At 45.6% G+C, this 22,072-nt stretch overlaps 1 protein-coding gene across 1 annotated transcript in view; it reads right to left on the reverse strand.

Moving 5' to 3' along the window:
* LOC116437438 (ceramide transfer protein-like) overlaps positions 1-20,389 on the reverse strand; it is a 230,223-nt gene extending 209,834 nt beyond the window's left edge. Inside the window, exons 1-2 of the mRNA XM_032095083.1 lie at positions 20,294-20,389; positions 17,490-17,624 (exon numbers count right to left, since the gene is read on the reverse strand). Coding sequence (XP_031950974.1) covers positions 17,490-17,624; positions 20,294-20,389 — 231 coding nt within the window. The remainder of the gene's footprint in view (positions 1-17,489; positions 17,625-20,293) is intronic.
* Positions 20,390-22,072: the final 1,683 nt, after the last annotated feature.

The raw sequence follows: 22,072 nt of genomic DNA on the forward strand, positions 1-22,072 counted from the left end.
AGCCGATCGAAGATGTCTGCCAATGCCCTTAACTCAAGACAGTCAAAACAGTTCCCCACTCTATCTCTGTGTCTGGTGCTATACCCAAGAATTTACGCAACTCCCCTTCTTGATTCCGCCTTCAGAGAGGGCTCCCCAACACCCACCACAAGTCACTAGCAACTACCCAGGGCAGCTGTTAGATTCGCCCCAGGGTCTCGCTATTTCCCCTGCTACGGAGAGTGGTGGACCTGGCAAGTTCTCAGCCCCTTCACTCAGCCGCGTCTGCAGCCTCTCCCAAGGCTTCTCGGGACAGAGGTCCCAGAGTTCCAGCTGTTGTAATAGCGGCATCACTTTCCTCAGGAGCCGATGCTGACTGTGCCTTCTCGCTTCGGGGTCCTGTATGCGTAACACGGCACCACCTGCTGGGCACCCCTCTGGTCAGTGCTGCAGCGATGACTTGTCCCTGTTGTTGCAGGACATTCTGCAGCGTTACGGTAAAGGCAGCTGTTTGAGATGACTGCTCCGTACGGGTAGCACGCACGAGCATCTCGTCTACTCCTGTTCCCTGGGGCAGTGTGGCAAGAATTGTCTTAGTTTGCCTATTAGCATTTTCAAAGGCAAGGCTCCGGAACATTTGCTCTTGGAGCTCTTCAGAGAGCTCAGTTGTGTCCTTCAAGGCTGCTGACAGACGGTCGATGAACTGACCATATGGCTCTGACAGCCCCTGTCGGACTGCTGCATACGGGGGAGACTTCTTCTTTTCAGGTACTGACAACAAGGCTTTGTGGGCAAGAGTCTGTGACAACTGATGAATAACTATGGGCATGGTCAGCTGTGTTACTGTCGCCCCATAAGCCCCGCTCCCAGTTAGCATGTCAGCTTGGAGTGCATACAGTGGGTCTTGTGTGTCACTTTGATGTTTGCTAGCTTCTTCTTGTGCTAGCCGCTTCCACGTTCGCTCCCAGAGCAGGAACTGTGAAGGGGTCAACAACAACTGTGCGATGCTGATGCAATCATTAGGACACAGGGCATCTGCTGTAAAGATAAACTGCAGAATGTTCCATGTAGCTTCGGACCGCAAGCCATGCGTGGTGACTGTTTGCTTAGCTTGCTGCAAGAGCTTCCAATCATGGGGTTCCCACTTTGCAGTGTCCCCTTGTATCTGTACAGAACAGGCAAGGGCATCCATGGCATTCCAGTCACCTTTAATGATTGCATCACGGATAACTCCATTCCATCTCCTTCGCAATGGATCAGTCCTCCCCGTCAGGGCTGATGGAGGTGATGGCTGCACCTCCCCTCGCGGGAAGGGAGGGGCCGTAGGCACTGTGCCCGGTTCTCCCGACGGGAACGTAGGAGTTCTGGTGGCTATCTTGACCGGTGGGGCCACAGGACGCCACGGTGCTGATGGTGTGGTTTCGCAAGCCTTAGATTCCAGCGCGTCCTGACGTGTAGACAATTCAGCAAGCTTCTTGATTACTTCATGCATCATCTCTCAGTGCTTCTCCTCCTCTTGGGGCTGACCCCTGGCTGACGCTGTCTCTGCGGGTGACAAAGCCGTAGAGGCTGCTTCGCCGTCAGACGATGATCCGCTGTCCGGCAGAGGGGGGTGGCGTGCCGCCACTTTCGGCCGGGCACTAGGACCGCTCATTTCTCCTCTGCTCGCCTGCGCCCCACCCCTCCGGGTCAGGAGCCTGCGCTTCCAACTTTGCAGCCATTTCTCCCTCAGACGTCGGAGGGGTAACTTTCTTCCCCGCCGAGTCCAGCAACTCCCACAGGGAACGCACGGGTGCTGCTGTTCCCTTAATCGGTCTGCCTGCGGTCAGCCCGAAGAATCGCGCAACCCTGGACTCCGCCCTGGTCTCCGGCCGCCACTCTGCAAGACCCCCGTCACCTTCCTTCCTGGAGCTGCTACCCCCTAAAGCCTCCATGGCCGCCGCGGCCACTGTCCTCTCTGCTTTCATCTCTGTGAAAGTGCCAGTTACTGCTCTCCAAGTTAATCTGAGAGCTTTAGCTTCTTTCCCTTCTTTTCCACCCTCAATCATAGACAGCCACAGTTTGTTCCCAACTTCCCACCACGCTTCGGTCGAAAACAAAAGCGAAGTGTATTTCAAAAATCCATGTTCCCAGGCCCACGTAACGAGGGCATTAGGATCACGATCCTTTACAGTCTCACCTCTCTTAGAGAGGATACTGGCTAGGAGGCGAGGTCCAGCCTCATACTCCATAGCTTCTCACCTGTGGGTGCTCGCTCGGCCGCACAAGCTATGGTCTCTGGCTTCACTCGGCTTTGAGACCACCCACTCCGGCTCCCCAGGCTCCACCACCGATACGATGATTCGGAGTCTTACCGCATTCAAGCAAAAAAATCACTCGGGTCCCTGCTCCAGGCGCCAGATTTAGCGGGGGGGGGGGGGGGGGGGGGGAACGGGTCCGAGCGCAGGGGAGCCAGCTGAAGTCACGATACAAACACTGATACGATTTGAGCATCGTGCTTCCTTTATTGTTTACTTACACGCACTTATATCTACTTTACAAAGATTCACACCCTATTCCCACAGGACAGCCTCTAAGCAGCAGGGGAGCCGACCAGTGTATAACTTTTCCCAAGGCTGTTCAAGGCTGCCTGCTGCCAGGTGTCTTTCTGGCCTATCTGCAGCCTGAGGCCCCTTCAGGGGTTCTTATCTAGCAACCCTGGGGTGCCCAGACTGTCCTGGAGTATCATATGCCCCTGTTCCACAAGGAATCCCTCTACAGTCACTCGCTTACCCTCCCCTGCCACAGCTGGGCAGAGGAGGGAAAGAAAAAGTTAATGAAGGGTTCATGTGTTGAGATAAGGACCAGGAGAAAAACACTTCAAGGGCAAAACAGGCTCAACTTAGAGGTACAAAGTGAATTTATTACTAACAGAATCAGAGGAGCATAATGAGAAGTAAAATAAATCCTTAAAACACCTTTTCTTCCCCCAGCCCCTCCCTCCTTCCCACCAACAGCGCAGGGAGAAAGGGCATGGGGGTTTGTGGTCAGTTCATCACCGAGATTCTCTCTTCTGCTGCTCCAGGAGAGGAGTCTTCCCCTGTGAGGCCGTGGGGTCCTGCCCACGGGAGACAGTTCTCCATGAACTTCTCCAGTGTGGTTCCAATCCCATAAGCAGCAGTCCTCCCAAAACTGCTGCGCCGTGGCTCTCTCTTTCCACGGGGTGCAGTCCTCCAAGGACAGGCTGCTCCAGCCTGGAAGCAAGGGCCCTCTCTCTCCACCAGGTCTTCCACCAGATCACAGCCTCCTCCAGGCATCCACCCACTCCCGCGTGAGAACCTCCCCCATGGGCTGCGGGTGGATCTCTGCATCCCCCGTGGATCCCCGTGGGCTGCAGGGGGACAGTTGCTTCACCATGGTCTTCACCACGGCCTGCAGAGCAATCTCAGCTCCGACGCCTGGAGCACCTCCTCCCCCTCCTTCTTCACTGACCTTGGTGTCTCCATGTTGTTTTCCCTCACATGTTCTCACCTCCTCCTCTTCTCTGACTAGAAGAAAAACTGTGCCTACTTCGTTTTGATTTTCTTCTTAAATATGTAATCACAGAGGCATTACCAACCTCTCTAATTGGCCCAGCATTGGCCAGCAGCATGTCCATCTTCAGAGCCATCAGGGATTGGCTCTGCCAGACATGGTGGAAGCTTCCAGCAGCTTCTCACAGAAGCCAGCTCTGTGGCCCCCCTGCTACCTAAAACCAGGCGGTGCTAAACCAACACATCTACTAAAACAATGATGATCCTTTTAAGTGGCAAAACATGGGACATCTAATCATTCTATTATTTTTTCATTACTATGTAAAAAAACTTTTTCATAATGGCAGATTTACATGTACAGAAGAATCTTATCAACAAAATAGACTTAAAAATATAAAAGCCTGTTAAGTGTGCTTACATTCTTTGCTACTACCCAAATATTTAACTTCAGATCTTGTTAGGATCTTTGCCTTTCAAAATGTACGGAACGCTGCTTTTTCTTTTAAACAATAATTGTTATCTTGTCTTTTCAAACCTTAATTGAAATGAGACCCACTGCACCCATAAAAGCAGAAGCACACTAAGCAGAACTTAATATTAGCTTGCTAGCACACTAGGCAAACTTTAACTTGGTCTAATCCATTACAAAGAAACCCTTTCATCTGAATATCACCTTAAATCTGGAAGATGCATATATTGTATGTTACTTTTGCAGTTAAACCACATTTTAAACTTGAAACCCACAGTTCTCAGGAATGAACCTGGTTAATCTGCACACATGGCAGAGATGTTCAGAGGCAGGAGTGATCATATAAAAAAGAAAAATTTAGTAATTTTTGTGTGGAATCAACTATCCTATAGTTTACCAATACCCAATTTGTTAATGAATACTTTATCCAGTTATTTTCCTGTTAGTAATGTGGAATTCCTATATAGTATCAAGTCACATTGTATCGATTTATAGGCAAACACACCTGTGATGCACACTATTCCCAACTGCCCACTGAAAAATCAATGACTTGCAATAGCAAAATCTAGAATATAACAAATGTGCAGTTGAAATATCAGCTAAACTTGAATCAATAACATGGAATGGCACTGTGTTATCAGAAGAAATGAGGTCAGGACTGAAGTAGTTATAAAACAGCATTTGCACACAGGCAGTGCTTTAAGCGTTGACTGTTAATACCCTATGTAAAAGCTCCATGGCTTAGTGAAGGGCTGTTACCAGATTTAAATACACACTACAAGAAATGAGGATATAACCAATGGGCCTGTCCTGTTTGAACACAGTCTGAAGAGCCCTAAGCTTTATTAAAGGCATAACTTTTGTTTAGTGATAACTATCAGTTAACAACTCCAGGACTGACTTGAGCAACCTGGTCTAGTGGAAGGTGTCCCTGCCCTTTGCAGGGGGGTTGGAACTTGATGATCTTTAAGGTCCCTTCCTACTTAAACCATTTTATGAGATGAAATACTGAAAATAGAAGCATGCATGTTGTCACCTTGGTGGGAATTAAACCAGAGAACTGAGTCCCCTGCAGAAAAATGCAAGCGATGCTTCTCAGGTATCCATTAGGAGCAAAATATTTGCAATATCTACAAGCAGCATATATTAGCCATAGAAGGGGAAAAAAAAAATCAGAATTATACCACCTGGAGAAATATCAGCTAAGAATTGATGTGAAATTGCCAGTTAAACTCATTAGGAATCCCATCACATACAGGAAGAAGTTAGAATTATTAATCAGGCAGGAAGCAAGATAACTTTAGAGAATGCAGAAGCTCCATGTATCACTTATTTTAGTTTTAATAGGACAAATACAAGAACAGGAGTCCCATAGACTGCTGCACCCCCAAAATCACTATTTGTATATCAATTAGTTGTCTTTGTTGTATCTCATACCGTGTACTGCAGTATGCCATGAAAGATCCAAAAGCTGTACATACACCAACAATCCAATATGGATTTCACAAGAAAACCACAAGGCAACACTCAGGATATTCTACCATAGGAGCAAAGCCATGCTTTGTAGTTTTATGCTGAGCTGTCAGAAAGAGTACAGCACTCTGGACTCAGACTCACAGTAATGGGAATGGAAAGTTCCCATTCTATGAAAGCAGGGGAGCTGCAGCTAGAACAGAGGCTTGTTGTACACAGCAGCATACTAAACAGACGAAGATTAGCTTGCTTTGAATCCAAACATAAGCAACTTGATACAGTACAACTGTATAAGCATTTCTATAAATGCAGTGCTACCATTACTGTCCTCATCCTGTTTATGTCACATCCTCCCATCAGGTCTCCTTGACCTCAGCAACTAGGACCATCAAGAACATTATCAAGCTAGCTATATGGCATTTGCTCCATGGTACTGCATATTGCAGCTAATTTAGGATAAAAGTGTTAAAGACTGACTGCTTTGAATATGTAATGATAATGGCTAGTGTGTAAGAACTAATGTATAATGATAATTAATAACATGTAAGAGCTAATTATAAGCACAAGGTATACTGCTAACAAATGTCAGCCTAAAAGCTTTCATCAAAGTTTAAAATTGACCTGATGTCAGTCTATATATGCATACATATTTAATTGTGAAACAACTTTTCTCCTGCAATTTAAACTTTTAAGACTTTATTAGACTCTAGTCACAATGCAATCTGGGTTCTTAAGCATCTGGAGACATGGGGTAGCAAGTTCTATTTAACTGGTCCTCTTAACTGGGGAATAGTAGACTTTAACTGAGTGGAAAGACATTGCAAACAGACTAAGTAGCTGAAGTATGCTAGAAGATTAGATCGAAACCACATTGATTAGAATTCAGGAGGAACATGGCAAAAGCAGCAACTGAAGTTCATGTCTAAAGGAGGAGCTGAGGTCACTAGGTCTGTTCAGCCTGGAAGAGACTGATGGGAGACCTCATCACAGTCTACAACTTCCTTGCGAGGGGAGGAGGAGGGGCAGACATGGATCTCCTCTCTGGTGACCAGTAACAGGACCCGAGGGAATGGCGTGAAGCTGTGTCAGGGGAGGTTGAGGTTGGATATTAGAAAAAGGTTCTTCACCCAAAGGGCGGTTGGGTGCTGGAACAGGCTCCCCAGGCAAGTGGTCACAGCACCAAGCCTGAAAGAGTTCAAGAAGCATTTGGAAAACACTCTCAGGCACATGGTGTGACTCTTGGGATGTCCCGTGCAGGGCCAGGAGTTGGACTCAATGATCCTTGTGGGTCCCTTCCAACTCAGAATATTCTATGATTATATGATATGATTATATTCAAGTACTAAAGCTGAATACTTTAGCAATATTACATAATGAAATTTTTTTTTTATTTAATACTTTCATAAATTACTGATTTTTTCACCTGACATCCTGTTCATATTATGACAAAGAAGTCCATAATGGTTAACAGTCTCATTTAAGCTGATCTGAATGTGTACTTTTCCACTTCTGACTTAATTTCTTCAATACATACTAAGAAATCTTCCAATTCTCCACCCAGCAAAATATTTGCATTTTGCTTGCCAAGGATATTAGTACTTCATATAGTATTTTGATAAATACAGGACAACATTCTGACATTTTCACTCTGAGTTATCTGAACCAGCACTGGCTGGATTGATGGTCAGACTGTAATATTCATATACAAATTTGTACAGAGTATGTGAATGCTACAAATTATTCTCCAGGAGAATCCCATGTTCCAAACAATTTCTGCCTGTCTCACCAACAGCAGCCCCATCTCATCCCCTAGGCAGCAACTCTTTCTCTCCCTCACTCTTCTATTGCTCTTTGGCATTTTCCTCTCCAGAATACAATCACCTCAGGCCTTTCACATATGAATAAGCATTCCTGACCACATGTGCCTCTATAATGTATTTGGATGGACTGTCTACCATCTCCATTCAGATTTCTCTCCCATTTAACCAAGATTTTCCACCAATCTGGATGTAACTACTAAATTACTTAAAGCTCACACTAAAGCCTAAAAGTATAATTGCCTTGTGTCCTAAATAAACCCCTATCTAGTTAGGGCTTGTAATCTATATATTTGTTTACTCAAGTCATCTTTTTAGCGGCAATTAAGGCTGAGAAAGTACTTCATCAAGTTACAGAAATTAAATTATTTCATGAAGTGGTCTCATACTAAAACATAGTTTTCCAACCTCAGACAATTGGAAACAATACGTCCCCATGCAATTAGCAATTATTACAAATTTATTGCTATGGTACTTCTGCCCAGGCCATGGATTTACAGCTTAGCTTTTTTAAAAAAACCTTTCACCCAACTGCAGCAGTAATTTAGTGTGTCCAAGCTAGACTAATACAACAAAACTTGAATCTGTGCATATATCAACTTTTTAATAATACCCATAATTCCTTCTCATCCCTTGACCACAGCAGAACTTTCAATTTGAGTTCAAGCTTCCCCTCTGTTATAAACTGGTTAAACACCTTCGAGGCTTTTAGCCAGATAGTGTAAAACACAACACAGCATAATATATTGACTTTCACTATCTTCATTCATAACTTAATTCACATGGCTACTTCTTGACAGTTCATTACTTAATGTAATCCAGTGAGCATACAATATTCATCCTTGTCAGAGACTGGAAAATATTGATGTCTTGAGACATTTTGGAATGTATGTGTGTGTGTGATGGAACGGGCAGGTCAGGCCTTGCTTTGGTTGATGCCATGAAGATTTTTTGCCTTTTCGTTTATACCCCTGTATACCTTTTTATAACTTCTGTATTCTTAGTGCTTTTTGCCTACATTGTTGGACTTGTTTGTCAAGCTAAGAGACTAAACATTTTAGAAGCTTCGTAGCTAGGGATCAGTGTGCCCCAGACCCCAAGGTCCTCTCCAGAACACATTCTGTAAACCAAGATAGAACCATCCAGGGGAAGGTTCCTTGGGGAGGGGGGCTCACTTGAGCCTCTCATCGGGGAATCTTTCCTAGATATGCTAATTAGTAAAACCTATAATGTTATACCAGATCTTTTGGGTGGGCATTTTTGGGTGGGGTGCATTTTGTTGCATTTGACCTGGACGTGTGCACCTAAGGATCCTTGAAATAAATACCAAGGTAAAATCCCTTTTTCCCTTCTAACCATGTATGACTCTTGATTTTAAGACCAGGAAAAGGCATCAGTTGCTGGCGACCACAAAGGGACCCTAAAGACCTTGAAACTCGCAGTCCTGGGTTGGAACACATCTTGCTTTGCCCCTCTCTTTGCCGGCAAATTACAGAGGGGCCGGAGCCACAGTCCAAGACGGTGACCAGGACTTTAGGACCCAGCACGGAAAGGCAGAAGCACAGAAAGAGGTGAGTGAAAAGGGGATTGATATTACCGAGATTGTGCTGGCACTAGGGAAGGAGATCTCCGAGGGGGTTGAAAAGGTTGGGGGCAGAGAAGCCCACGAAAGGGGAAAGCTTAAAACTTTCCCCTGCAAACTGTGGAAAGGAGGGGACGCCCTCCACGGAGTCCACAAGAGCCCAGAGGCTGCACCCTAGGCAGCAGCAGGAGTGGCTCAGAGGTTGATTGGTTGGTTGGTTGGTTGGGATGTCGGGAGGCTATGGGTTCGAATCCTGTTGAGACCAGATTTTTGCGCACACGCATTTACTGTTTGCTAAAACTAGTTGCTTTTTAGTATTTTAAAGTGCTGTTTTGAAGTGTTTGTATAGTAAGCTAGATAAACTGCCTGGGAAGTCGGATTGCAGGCTGAATTCCGGAGTTAAAAACTTCCCTCTGGCAGAGTTTTTCTGTCTGTGAGCAAACATGGGTGGTGTTTTTTCAGATGAAAATGAAAAAATCCCTCCTAACAGCCCATTAGAGTTGATAATAAAACACTGGAAATGGCTGACAGGGCGAAAAACTACTTTGGACACCGGAGAATTGATCGGACTGTACACATGGGTTTGGCCAACTTTAAAATTAAGTCAAGGAAATTGGCCTCGCTATGGGAGTTTGGAAAGTAACATCATTACTGACCTGATGGTAGAACTGAGATCATTACGTAGGTTTGATGAACTAAGATATGCAGAACTTCTTACTATGTATCTGAACAGGGAAGAAGCATATATAGTAGACAAAAGTAATATGGAAGTGACTTTGAGGAAGAGAAAGGGAAAGAAAAAGCCGCAGCAAGCTGACTCGCATACTAATATGGACAGAGAAATCGATATGACAGATCTAGATATGGAAACCCCAGCTTTGTGCAATGGGGGAGGGTCTCCCCCCCCATTCAACCGCTGGGGCAGCCCGCACAGGTGGGGGTGGGGGTCAGAGGAATGGGGCAGCTGGTGGGAGTGGGGGCGGGGGGTGAGGGAGCGGCGGCTCCACCGCCACTACCGCCTCTGCCGGCGGGGCAGCCCGCACAGGTGGGGGGGGGGGGGAGGGGTGGCTCCGCCGCCGCCACCGCCTCCGCTGTCTCTGCCGCTGTCCGAGCGGGGGCACGGGAGGGAGCAAGCAGCCAGCTCCAAGCCAGAGGAGCAGTGCGGAGCCTCCCCCCCCCCCCAAGCCTCGTCAGGGGCGGAGGGCAGGCACAGAGGTGGGAGAGATGCAGGTATGCCACCAGCCCCTGACTGCCCCAGAGGCAGAGATGGGGAAGGGGGAGGGGAAGGGGCAGGCTGGCCACCTTTCCCCGAGTACCCCGAACACAGAAGTGAAGGCAGAGATGGACACGGGCAATTGCGGCGGCATTCCCCGGTACGGAGAACCGCAAGTTTCCAAGCCAGAGACAGGAGGAGCCGCTCGCTCTCCCCACCCTGCGGCGCGGCCAATGTTAAAGCTGAGGGCAGACAGGATGGCCCCGACCCAGGCGCCTCTTTCAGAGCTAGGGATGGGAGAAGCTGCTTGCAGCCCCTGCCTCCCTACCCCTCCACTGCACCAAAGAGCGAGACAGTCCCTGATCAACATTCGGCTGGAACAATCTTTAAAACCAATAAAGCAATTTCAATCAAAAGTGAATGGGATGATTCTGATACAGATGGTTCTCACGGGGAGGGTGGTAGAAGAAGGGGCAGGATAGCACGAGAAGCTATGAGAGCAGTCAGTCCTGTCGCTAAACACACAAGGTCCAAAGCAGGTAAAGGGGGAAGGAAGAACTTGCATTAGAAGCACCTCTGAGACAGGCTGTGGGAAATCAAGGAGTGATTTATATAACGACACCATTTTCCCTCGGAGAATTACAGCAGTGGAAAAACTCAATTGGGAAGTACAGGGACAACCCGGAGAGAGTAGCTATGCATGTAGAAATGGCCATAAAATCCCAAAACCCAGATTGGGGTGATCTAAATGTTATGCTAGATGAATTATTGGATAAAACAGAGAGAGAAATGGTTAACAAAGCTGCTATATCTGCTATAGAAACTCAAATTGCAACTGGGAGTCTCCAAGGGTCAGTTAATGATATCTATCCCCGAGCAAACCCTGGCTGGGATCCCAATGTCCCAGAACAGATGGAAAAGCGGAAGCGATACCAAAAATGGGGGGTTGTTGGGTTAAAATGTGCCGTTCCTAAAGCAGTGAATTGGGCTAGGTTATATGAGATCAAACAAAATCCAAATGAGACCCCCACAGAGTTTCTAAATAGGCTTAAAGAGGCTGCACAAAAATACACTACCTTAGACCCTGACTCACCTGAGCAGCAGATCCACCTGGCCTGTTTATAGGTCAATCTGCTAATGACATAAAGAAAAAGCTGCAAAAGATAGATGGGCCAGCGGACATAAGTAAATTATTGAATGTGGCCTGGAAGGTATACCAGAACAGAGACTTAGCAGATAAAGATAAACATAATAAACCCCACCTCAAGAAGAAGTATGATAAGGGAAAGTCATCTGACACATCAAAAAGGGGTCCCCCTTTTCCCCTAGCTGAGGATCAATGCACAATTTGCAAAAAGTGGGGGCACTGGAAAAATGAGTATCCATCGCGAGCAGAAAAGAAGCCCCCAGTTTCAGAACTAACTGTAAATACAGACTGACGGGGACTGAAGGTAACTACCCCAGCAGAGCCTTCGGTTGTAGCTAAGTTGGGGAACGATGATGTTGAATTTCTGGTTGATACAGGGGCAACATATTCTGTGTTAAACACTTTAAAAGGTAAACTGAGTCAAGACACTGTGGATGTGATCGGAGCTACAGGGGTAAGTGAAACAAGGCCTTTTCTCCAACCTTTAACATTTAAATTGGGAAAACACTGGGTCACTCACCAGTTCCTGTATATGCCAAATTCCCCAATGCCATTATTGGGCAGAGATTTATTGGAAAAATTGGAAGCAGAAATTAAGTTTTCCAAGGAGGGGGGAGTGAAAGTTATAAGCCCAGAATCTAAAATTATCGAAGCAGCTGCTATACTTGTACAGGAATGCCATGGAAAAATTCCCAAAGAAGTTGAAGAGGCTGTCATTCAAATAGTGTGGGCCAATGATTCTCCTGGGAGATCCAAAAAAGCTGAACCTGTGAGTATCACACTCAAAGCAGGGGCTACACCAGTAAGGCAAAGACAATATCCTCTGAAATTAGAAGCTCGCAAGGGATTAGTACCTGTGATTGAAAAGTGTTGGGGTTTTAGTTTAGTCTGTTTTTTTCTCTGTTAAAGGAATTTTCTCCCATATGCATGTTGCTAGGGGACAAATAGCTGTACTTAAGAAAGACAAAAGGGGAGTGGGGCGGACCTGGCTACTCCTTTGTCTACACCTGGGTGTGAGTTCAGTTCGCTCTGAGCGTCCGGAGAGAGAAACTGCAGAGAAAGGAGCTGCTGCTTCTTTCTTTTTGGCCGTTCTTTCTTCCTGCTGGAAACAACGCCGGGACCCCAAAAGCCGCTTTCCCTGCCCTGCTGGAGACCGAGCTGTGGCTGCCCTGCTCCGCTGCTGCTTCGAGCTTTCGCTACGCTGTAGCCCTGCTCGCCCTGCCTGCCTGGGCCTCCGTGGGTTTTTCCCATCTGGATACATCTCGTCTGCCACCCGGGATTTGCGTTTGTCCCTGCCGTTCCAGCCTGCTGTTCCTGAGAGCCCGGGATCAACTGCCCAGCGGTTTGTGAAGCCTTTGTTCCATCCCTTCCCGGGATCCCGGGGCACCAGTGCCGCGGGTTTCCCGAGCTCGCTCCGGAGCGCCCCCTGCAGCCGCGGGGGAACCATCGCACCTGCCCTGCTCACCGGGAGCCGCCAGCGCCCCTGCCGGCTGCGAGCGGAACTGCACCCGAGGGGAAATAGCCTGACAGCCGAGAAGGCTGGCACTGGGTTTGTGATTGCTGTTACTGCCATAGTTGTTGTTGTTTTGTTTGACTGGTTATATACATATATATATATAGTAAAGAACTGTTATTCCTATTTCCCACATCTTCGCCTAAAGGCTCTTGATTTCAAAATATAATAACTTGGAGGGAAAAGGGGTTATATCTGCCACTTCAAGGGGGGCCTCTGCCTTCCTTAGCAGACACCTGTCTTTCAAAACCGAGACAAAAAGTTTCTCAAATTTGGGTTGTTAGTAGAATGTGAATCCAGGTACAACACACCAATCTTGCCAGTAAAGAAAGCTGATGGTAAAAGCTACAGGTTGGTACAGGATTTGAGGAAAATCAACAAGATAACAGAGGACATATACCCAGTGGAAGCGAATCCTTACACACTTTTGACAACACTAACAAATGAATTAGGGTGGTTCACTGTTTTAGATCTCATGGATGCCTTTTTCTGCATTCCTGTGCATAAGAATAGCCAAGAACTCTTTGCTTTTGAGTGGGAGAATCCTGAAACAGGGAGAAAGACCCAGCTCACCTGGACAGTTTTACCACAAGGATTCAAAAACAGCCTGACCATATTCGGAAACCAGCTGGCAAAGGAGCTTGAGGACTGGAGGAAACAAGAACCAGGAGGAGCGGTTCTCCAGTATGTTGATGACATCTTGATAGCAGCCAAGATGAGAGACGACTGCATGAAGCTCACTGTAAGTCTGTTGAACTTTTTAGGCCAAAGTGGGTATCGGGTCTCGAAAGAGAAGGCACAGGTTGCCAGGGAAACAGTAGTATACCCGGGCCTGGAAATTTTCCGTGGACATCACCAACTCAGCAGAGAGCAGAAGGAAGCCATCTGTCGACTTCCAGAGCCCCATACTGTAAGGGAGATGCAGGCCTTCCTGGGAATGGTAGGTTGGTGTCGCCTATGGATATCAAACTATGGTATATTGGTAAGACCTTTATTTGAGGTCCTTAAAGCAGCTGAAAAAGGGACAATCATGTGGACAGAGAATTCCAGGGCTGCATTTAAACAGCTGAAACATTCCTTGATGTCAGCCCCAGCTCTGGGACTGCCGGACTTGACTAAACCTTTTGAACTCTTTACACATGAGCGACTGAATGTTGCTCTGGGGGTACTGGCACAGCACCTTGGAGACCAGCGAAGAGCTGTGGCCTATTTCTCAAAACAACTAGACAATGTAGCCTAGGGTTGGCCAGGATGCTTGAAAGCTGTGGCAGCCACAGTCCTTCTGATAAAGGAGGCCTGTAAATTCACCGTTGAGCAGCACATTGTCATGTATGTACCCCATGCAGTGATAAATGTGCTGGAGCAAAAGGGGGGACACTGGCTCTCCCCTAGCAGGATGCTCAAATACCAATCTGTGTTGTTAGAACAGGATGATGTTACTCTAAAGACAACTTCTGTGATAAACCCTGCGATGTTTTTATCATCCACATTACTTGACAGTGTGCCTGAGCATGATTGTTTGCAGACAATAGAGGAAACTTATTCCAGCAGACCAGACCTGACAAGGCAAGGCAGTGAAATGCTCCACTCCCCAGGCATAGAACCAGCATCCCAGCCCCACAGTGTCTGTCAATCAGGGTACACCAGGGGCAGTGCTACACTCTGCCCTAAACCAGCTCCTGAGTGGCTGAGTGACTGGAAGTCCCACCTGAGAGGAGGGTCCATGGAGGCCCTGGGGTTTCAAAGGCTGACCATGAAGTGACCATGTGTCTGACCCTGCCTCCTCTTGGAATCCACACTGGAACCCAGAAGTTGGTAGCTATATGTGTGTTTTTCTATATCTTTTCTGTCTTTCTCTCTTTCTTCTCCTAATTCTCTTTTCATGGACCATTTTGGGTAATGTAACATTAAACAGTTTAAAGCTTGCTAAATTAAATGGGCTAAGTTAATACTATGATAAGTGTTTTATGTTGAATTGGATGTTGTATTAAATCCTTTGCCAAAGTTCCTTGATTTTCTATATTTTACCAGTAAACTTTTGTGTAATTTTGACCTCTTGAGAATATCTGGTCGGTATTTCTTCTGTGCACTAACCCAGAGTAAAGGAACCTCGGTTTATCCCCTTACATTTAAATGTTCTGGGGTATTACAATCCTTTAGTCCTCTATTCCAGAGAAATCAGCTTCTCAGTTACGGTGGTTAATATAGTCCAACCAGACCCCATGTTTTCCATTCAATTAAAGACTACTGTCACAGGAATCTGTTGATTTCCAAATGCAGCATTCACGTCTCCTAATTTTATGATTTATCATTAGGCTTATCTTCATTGCTGAAAGTACAGTAAGACTACACAGTGAGAGCAGTTTTCCAAATTTATGCTTATAAGTCAATGAAACATGGACATTCTATACTACTAGTAGCATTAATTACACACAGAAAATCATTACATCCCCCATCAGACAAATGGTCATACCTAATCTGAGCACCTAAAAGAAGGCTTCATGAGAATCCAGTCCCCTCCCTCTCCTACAAGGAAACATTAGTCATCAACACAATTTCATACCACTCATACCCTGCTTTCTACTTAAGGAAAATTTCCTGCAATACAGAAGGTTAGGAGATACGTAGTTACTATGCCTGACTCTGGATTAGCAAGATCAAGGAAAACTATACTTACAGTATAGTGAAAGACTGTCAAATATTCAAGATGAGGATCCCAATTACATCAGATCAGTGCTACTGAACATTAAGTCAGTAAGAAACCCAACTTCTCTACCAAAGTAATCGCAAAACACAGTAACAAATAAGTTCCGCTGATAACAAAAATAGCTTTTCATTATCATCTCAACATTTAATCAACTACTGGTATTCTCCTATGCATTTAGATACATGTTACTAAGCTTATATTAATATATTAAGACATTACAAGGACATGAAAATAAAGATTAACTATGTACCACAGGAAGAATAAACAATTATCATAATTCATTTTCTATTATTGAAAACAGGTTTAAAAAAATATTTAATTTGCTACCAAACTATCAAACCAGAAGCATTCATTCTGAAAAAGTAAATTTCTGTATCCTAGAGACACATGACCTAATAGCATTCCTGAACCTCTAATACTTACATAGCAATCACTAACTGCAACTAGAAATAATTAACAGCAGTTTATCAGGTTTCAGATATGCTATTTCAAACTACAAGCAATTAAACTATCAAATACCAGTCACCAAGCATGATTCTGAATGAAAATGAAACAACTAAAATATCAGAATAATTTTGAGAAATACTTTTTATTCTTTCTCAGTGTACTCAAGAAGCTCCAGAACTGGGGGGAAAGGGGGTGAATCAACAATTCAACACCAAGTTACCAGATGCAACAAGTGCCAGATAGAAGAAAAAAAGCTATCTGCAGGAAGTTTGTGTTACACACTTCCTAGTCATAAGACAAGGAGCTCACCAACTTCCCTTCCCAAAGCACAATATACCAAAACATTCCCAAAACAATATCAGCATCACTATATTCTCCACCACCAGAACTGGAATTCAAGCTGCTGAGATGTACTCTACAGCACATTTCCAAACATCCCTTGGCCTACCTCCTTGCCACCACCTTCCTGTCTCTGCCTGGTTGGCATGTTAAGCCTCTTACTAGTGAATAAAACACCTTTTTCAAAGTCCTGAGCAGAGACTGGTACCTCTACAGACTACTAGAAGTACACTTAAATGAGCACTTCTAGATGCTGTTGCCGTGCACCATAAACTCCTGAAAAAGTTAAATCTTGAGCAAGTTTAAAAGTTTAAGCAGCTTTAAAAAGAGCTTTAAAAGAAATTAGCTTATCTATTTTAATTTTCAGATGACTACCATACATATCAGACATCCAAATGTAAAAATCTGGGGTTTTTTCACAATCTTTTTCCCAAAATACATAAAGTTGATGTAATCAATCGGGTCCTTTTTTTCAAAATCCAACTGTGTTTAAAAAAAAAAATCTATTTTTAAGCTGAATATTAGTAAAGGAAACTTAATATTTGTCATCCTCAATTCAGTTTGAAAGCAAAACATTTGGTGGAATAAGAACATAAATACTAAGATTTAACACTACTGCTCTAGGAAGTTATGTGCTACACAGGTCTAGCTTTTCCCCCCACCCCCCCTCCAGTCAAATAACTGGCTATTTAACAGTAACACAGAAAAGCATGCTTTTTGGCAAGCATTAGTCATAATTAATATATTTCATAACTCTGAAAGCTACAAAAATATTTTTCTTCTTCATCTTCTAAGGCAAATAAGCATAATACTGGATCTTTTAACATTAGGCAGAAACAGGACCCTGCTTTAGAGAAGGAAATACATAATACAACATTTTCTTTTACAATTTTTGTACAGAGACATGTTCAGAAAGTACAGTCAAAGAAATACTACCCTCTCTTTCTAGTGCAAAGACTATGATGGATGCTGCTGCCTTTCTGAAGCTGGTCTGGGGTCTTAGGCTGACCCTTGGGAAAACTCCACCTCCTCCACAAGCAAACTGTATCCCTACCCACAGAAACCTCCAAAATAACAGATATGAAAAGCTGTGCATTGCAATCTCAAATAAAACCAGCTTGTTTTCTTATTCGTAACTTCTTTCCCTGGCTCCACAGTGTTGCACTAATATAACTAACTTTAATATTAAACAACCTACAATTTATTTGGCATACCCATATTTACCTTCACCAGACATTAGCCTACAAATATGTAACACCCAAAAACATGTCAATACTGAAATAGCACTTACTGTAATCACAGCCTTGCTCAGACAGATAGAGCCTCTGCAGCCATACTCTGTTTCATCTTCAGACTTGTAATAACTGAGTGTGTTTCTTTTCAGAACTACCCATCGATCCTGCCACCCATGAATATAATTGGTCCACTGTAAAAAAAAAAAAAAAAAAAATCAAAGATCAGCTAATAAAAAAACAACAATAAAAAAGTTTGGCTGATATTTCCCAGGCTTCAGGAAACACACTTCCACATCGAAGTTCCTTCTTTATATTCACCTTAAAATTATAAGCAGGAAATACAATGGGGAAAAAAACCCCAACACACTGGAGTTCTGAAACATTTAAAGAGACCGGTAGGATACACTTCTGTAAGGCCCTAGAAAAATCTCTCAACAAGACTGTTAAAAGGGCTTACAGTTTTTCATATACTCTGAGTTAGATGCAAGGGAGAAATACCAACAAGATATTATCAAGAGTCAAAACAACAAGAAAAACTTTACTGGCAACTTCAGAAAATTAGAGAACTTCGGCAAAAGTTTAGAGCAGCATTCGACATAAAACATTCCACAAAACATTAACTTAGCCCATTCAACTTAGCAAACTCCAAACCCATCTGATTTTAAGTTACTCAAAACTCCAAGAAGAAGGAATTAGAAGACAGAAAAGATATAGAAAAGAACAAATCTAGCTACCACTCCTAGTTCCAGCGGTGTTCAGCTGATAGAAATTCCAAGAGGAAGTAGGGTCAAGACGTGCTCGCCTCATGTTCTGGGTTAAATACCCTTTAGCTTTCCTGGGTCCTTCCGGGTTATCTGGCCCTCTGGGGCTAGACTAGGGCTCCAGGGGTGGGGTGTGGGGCATTGCTTCCGGTGTGCCAGTGATTGGCAGCCACTGCAGGGCTGGAATCCAGGCCCGGGGGGGGGGGGGGGGGTGTACGGGGCAGTGCATTGCCTCACCAAAGGCAAGGCTCGACCTGCCCCTTTCCCCACACACGCACCCAAAATGTTTAGAGCCAGCGATCCTTCCAGTCTCACAACTTCTAATAAGATTCTCTTACCAAATTATTCCTTTTCCTTCAAAGCTTTGCTCTTTACTAAAGGGCAGAACTAAAACAGTAGTGCATACATAGAACTGCAGCCTACTTTTATTGATTTAAAATGTAATTATATACATTAAGTTATTAAAAGTAAATATTTCTTTAGTAGAAAGTTTGGTATGCTACCATTTCATTTTAATTAGCTTGTCTCAAGTATTGCTGAGGCATCAACTAGCAAAAGGTAAACGTCCCTCAAGTATATTCACTGCAACAGGTTTCACCATACTTGGCTATTCACATTCCATTCCACGTTCTCACAGAAAAGGCAACATCAGCTACACTCAGCACAATCATCCAGAAACGTTTTCATGTACATAAGCTACAGAATGTCAGAAGAAGCCATGGCTTCACCTACTACACCAGTAAAATACAGTACTAGGACTTATTAGATTATAAGATTTTACAGATGAGAGCCAATGGCCTTCTTTTCTTCTAGCTCTTCCTCCCATCTCTAGGCTTAGAAACATTTTCAAGACTGAGGGAGTTCACAGAGTCCCTCACAAAAAACAGAGTAACCCTATCACAGCTGTTCTCAGCATCCAGGGTCTACTTATAATTTCAGTACTCTATGATATGTGCCTTCTACACAGGTCTCTGTCTGGCCTTATTGCATAGGAAAGAAATTCAAAACATAGTGCTTTAATTCTAAAGATATTTCAACATTATTCTGAAACTTTCTGTTTAAAAAATTCTGCTTTCAAAACTTAGTGATTCAGTATTCAGCTTTAAAACACTCCTTAAATTTCCCAGTATCATCCAACACATATTTGCAAGTCATTTAACTTTCAGCGATATAAGAGCAAAAAGTGATGTTTATTTTTAAAGGGGGGAAATAAACTTCAATGTCATTTTTCTTCAACTCCTCCCCACCTCCTGTATCTCTCGCTGCAGGGGTATTTTATTGCCCTGTTTTGATAGTCGGACCAAAGATTGTGCCATTCGTGCTGGGACCTGCTTCTAGGAAGTGACCACGAGTTGCGCCTGCCTTTAGGAGCTCCCGGGCAGGGATGTGTGATGTCGCGACTCCAGACCACACCCAGGCCCGACGTCAGCTTCGGCCAGGAGCCTAAGGAGTGGGGGAGACACTTCCCCGCGCGCACTTGGCTGCCCCCTCGTGGGCCTCTTTCCGGAAGCTCACGCCAGGCAGCCAGCGGGTTCGATACGGGGGCAGGGGGCGGCAGGGACTACCAGCCGCCAACCCCTCCCCCAGCCGCGGCTGAAGCCGCACCCGCGGCTCTTCCTCAAGAAACTGCTTCCTCACGCCGCCTCTCGAAGGTTGCGAGGGGTGGGGGAAGGACGGGCAGGCACTGAGCAGATGAGAGTATAAGCACGTGAGCCTCCTCCTCCCCCCCCCCCCCCCCCGGTCCAGCGGGGATGTGGTGGTGCCTCCGGTTGAGGGAGGGGGCGCAGGGGATTTGCGCCGGACGCCAGAGCGGCTGCCTAGCAGGCTCCGCGCCATCAGGTGGTGGCTGCCTCGGCCATGACGGCGCCTCCTACGCCCCCACCAGGCCCCTCCACCAGCGCCGGGGAAGGCAGGAGCTTTAGCCTGATCCTTCGGAACAGCGGGGTGGGGAGGAAACAGGCAGCCGGGACTGACAGCCCTCAGCCAGCTGCAGGATTAGGGTTAGGGCCAGCTACAGGAAAGGGACTATAGTGCGACGCGGAAAACGGAAGCGAGAGGCCGTCAGGCACAGGCTGCGGGGAGGAGGAAAGGCAGCTTACCTTGCTGAGTACCCCACAGAGCTCAACAGGCAGCCCGAGCTCTGTCTCGGGGTCGTCTTCGGAGCCAGAGGAATTCCAACTCTGATTGTCCGACATAGTCGAGCAGGGAAGAGCCGAGCGATCCCCGCCCACAGCAGCCTTAGCCTCCTCCTGCTGAAGGGACGGGAGCAGCGGGCTCTACCTGAGTAGCACCAATCCGCACCCGCAGTACCACCAGCAACCGGCCGGCGCCGAGGCACGCAAGCCTGGGCTTCCTCCTCACTATTGCTCCACGGCCCCTGCTGGCGGCAAGAACCACAGCACAGAGGCGGCGAGGAGACACAAGTACGCGTCTGCCTGCCACGCAATCCACTTAGAGCGTAGCCACCACCACCATCTTACGCAAGGCAAGTGCTGTGTGCCACTATTTATTAGCTCCGCCCCTCGCCTTCCTTCCCAGGTCCTCTAGCCGGGCCGCGCGATGGCTTCTGGGAGTTGTAGTCTTCTTTCTTTCAGCAGTCAGGCTGGCTACAATTGGCTCTTGGAGACGTAGTCCGCTGCAGTGGCTCTCTCCTGTCGCCGGGTGGCTGCCGCCTTGGTGTTCGTCGTTTCTGTGGAGCTAGCGGTAGGTTTCACCTTCGTAACTCGATGAGGTGGTGTGCCGGTTTGGACAAATTTGGAGGAAAATATCCTCTGATAGAAGGCAGGTTACAATCATCCCTCCCCCACCAGGTTTGGGAAAAAAGAGAACTTTTCCTCGGAGGAAAGTGAAAGAGATAAAAACCTATTTATTTAACAAACACACAGGAAAAGGATAATAATGCTAAATGATAAAACCTCTTGCTGTAGGGAGAAACCTGGAAAAATTTCAGAGTCCTTCTGTACGTGTGGTCTCTCTCCTCCTCCTCGGAGCTGGGTCGGTGTGGGCCCACCTCTGGGGCCTTGGTGGAAAATTCTCCTGGTGTGTTCTGATGTTGAAACAGTCCAGAAGAGGAGAAGGGAAAAAAACCAAAGTCCCAGGTGTGAAAAACAAGGTTCACTCTTGGTAAAATTTAAAAAAAGTTTAATAAAAGGGACAATTAGGAGACAATAGCAAAAAGGGTATTACGGCCGGGTGCTTTGGCAGAGAGCCAAAGGCACACCTCTACATCCAAAAGATCATCTTTAAAAGTACATCTCTTATTGCATATTCATCACAATCATGCATGATTCATAAATTCTTTGGACTTTCTGTGTATCATCCCATCAGCCTTATCTTCCTCCTTGGCTCCATTCCGTCTCTGCTCCCTCCATAAATTCTTCTCTCTGGTTTCTGGTTTTCTTCTTCTCTGATAAGATACTCCAGGAATGTGAAGACTTTCTCTGCCTATCTTTTCTAAATTGGCTACATAAAATTAGACATTCTAAATCATGTATTACATTACAGAACCTAGGTAAAGTTTTTCTAACATTATGTAACGTGAAAAGCCAACATCACAATACATTCATAACACAGGAAAACAAAATTCAACTCTCCGTCTCCCTCCGGAGAAAAGGAGCCGAAAGCTGGCTGAAAAGCAAGAAGGGCGCTTCCTATGCTCTTGCTGCAGCAGGACACAGAGGAGTATGTGTATCTGTGTCCTTGAAGAACTGCTTTGAAAAGTTTGCTTAGTTTTTTCCTCTCCCCCCTCTCAGGCTCAGTTTAAAGGCACAGAAAGGCACAAAGTTAATTTCTGGGCATAGAGCAGCGATAGGGGATGCACATCATAAAGTCACCCCAAGACAGGTGGGGAGCTCTGTTTCCTCTGCCGCCGGATGAGG

This window comes from Corvus moneduloides, chromosome W (genome assembly GCF_009650955.1).
Source record: "Corvus moneduloides isolate bCorMon1 chromosome W, bCorMon1.pri, whole genome shotgun sequence".
Classification (NCBI taxonomy): Eukaryota; Metazoa; Chordata; class Aves; order Passeriformes; family Corvidae; genus Corvus; species Corvus moneduloides.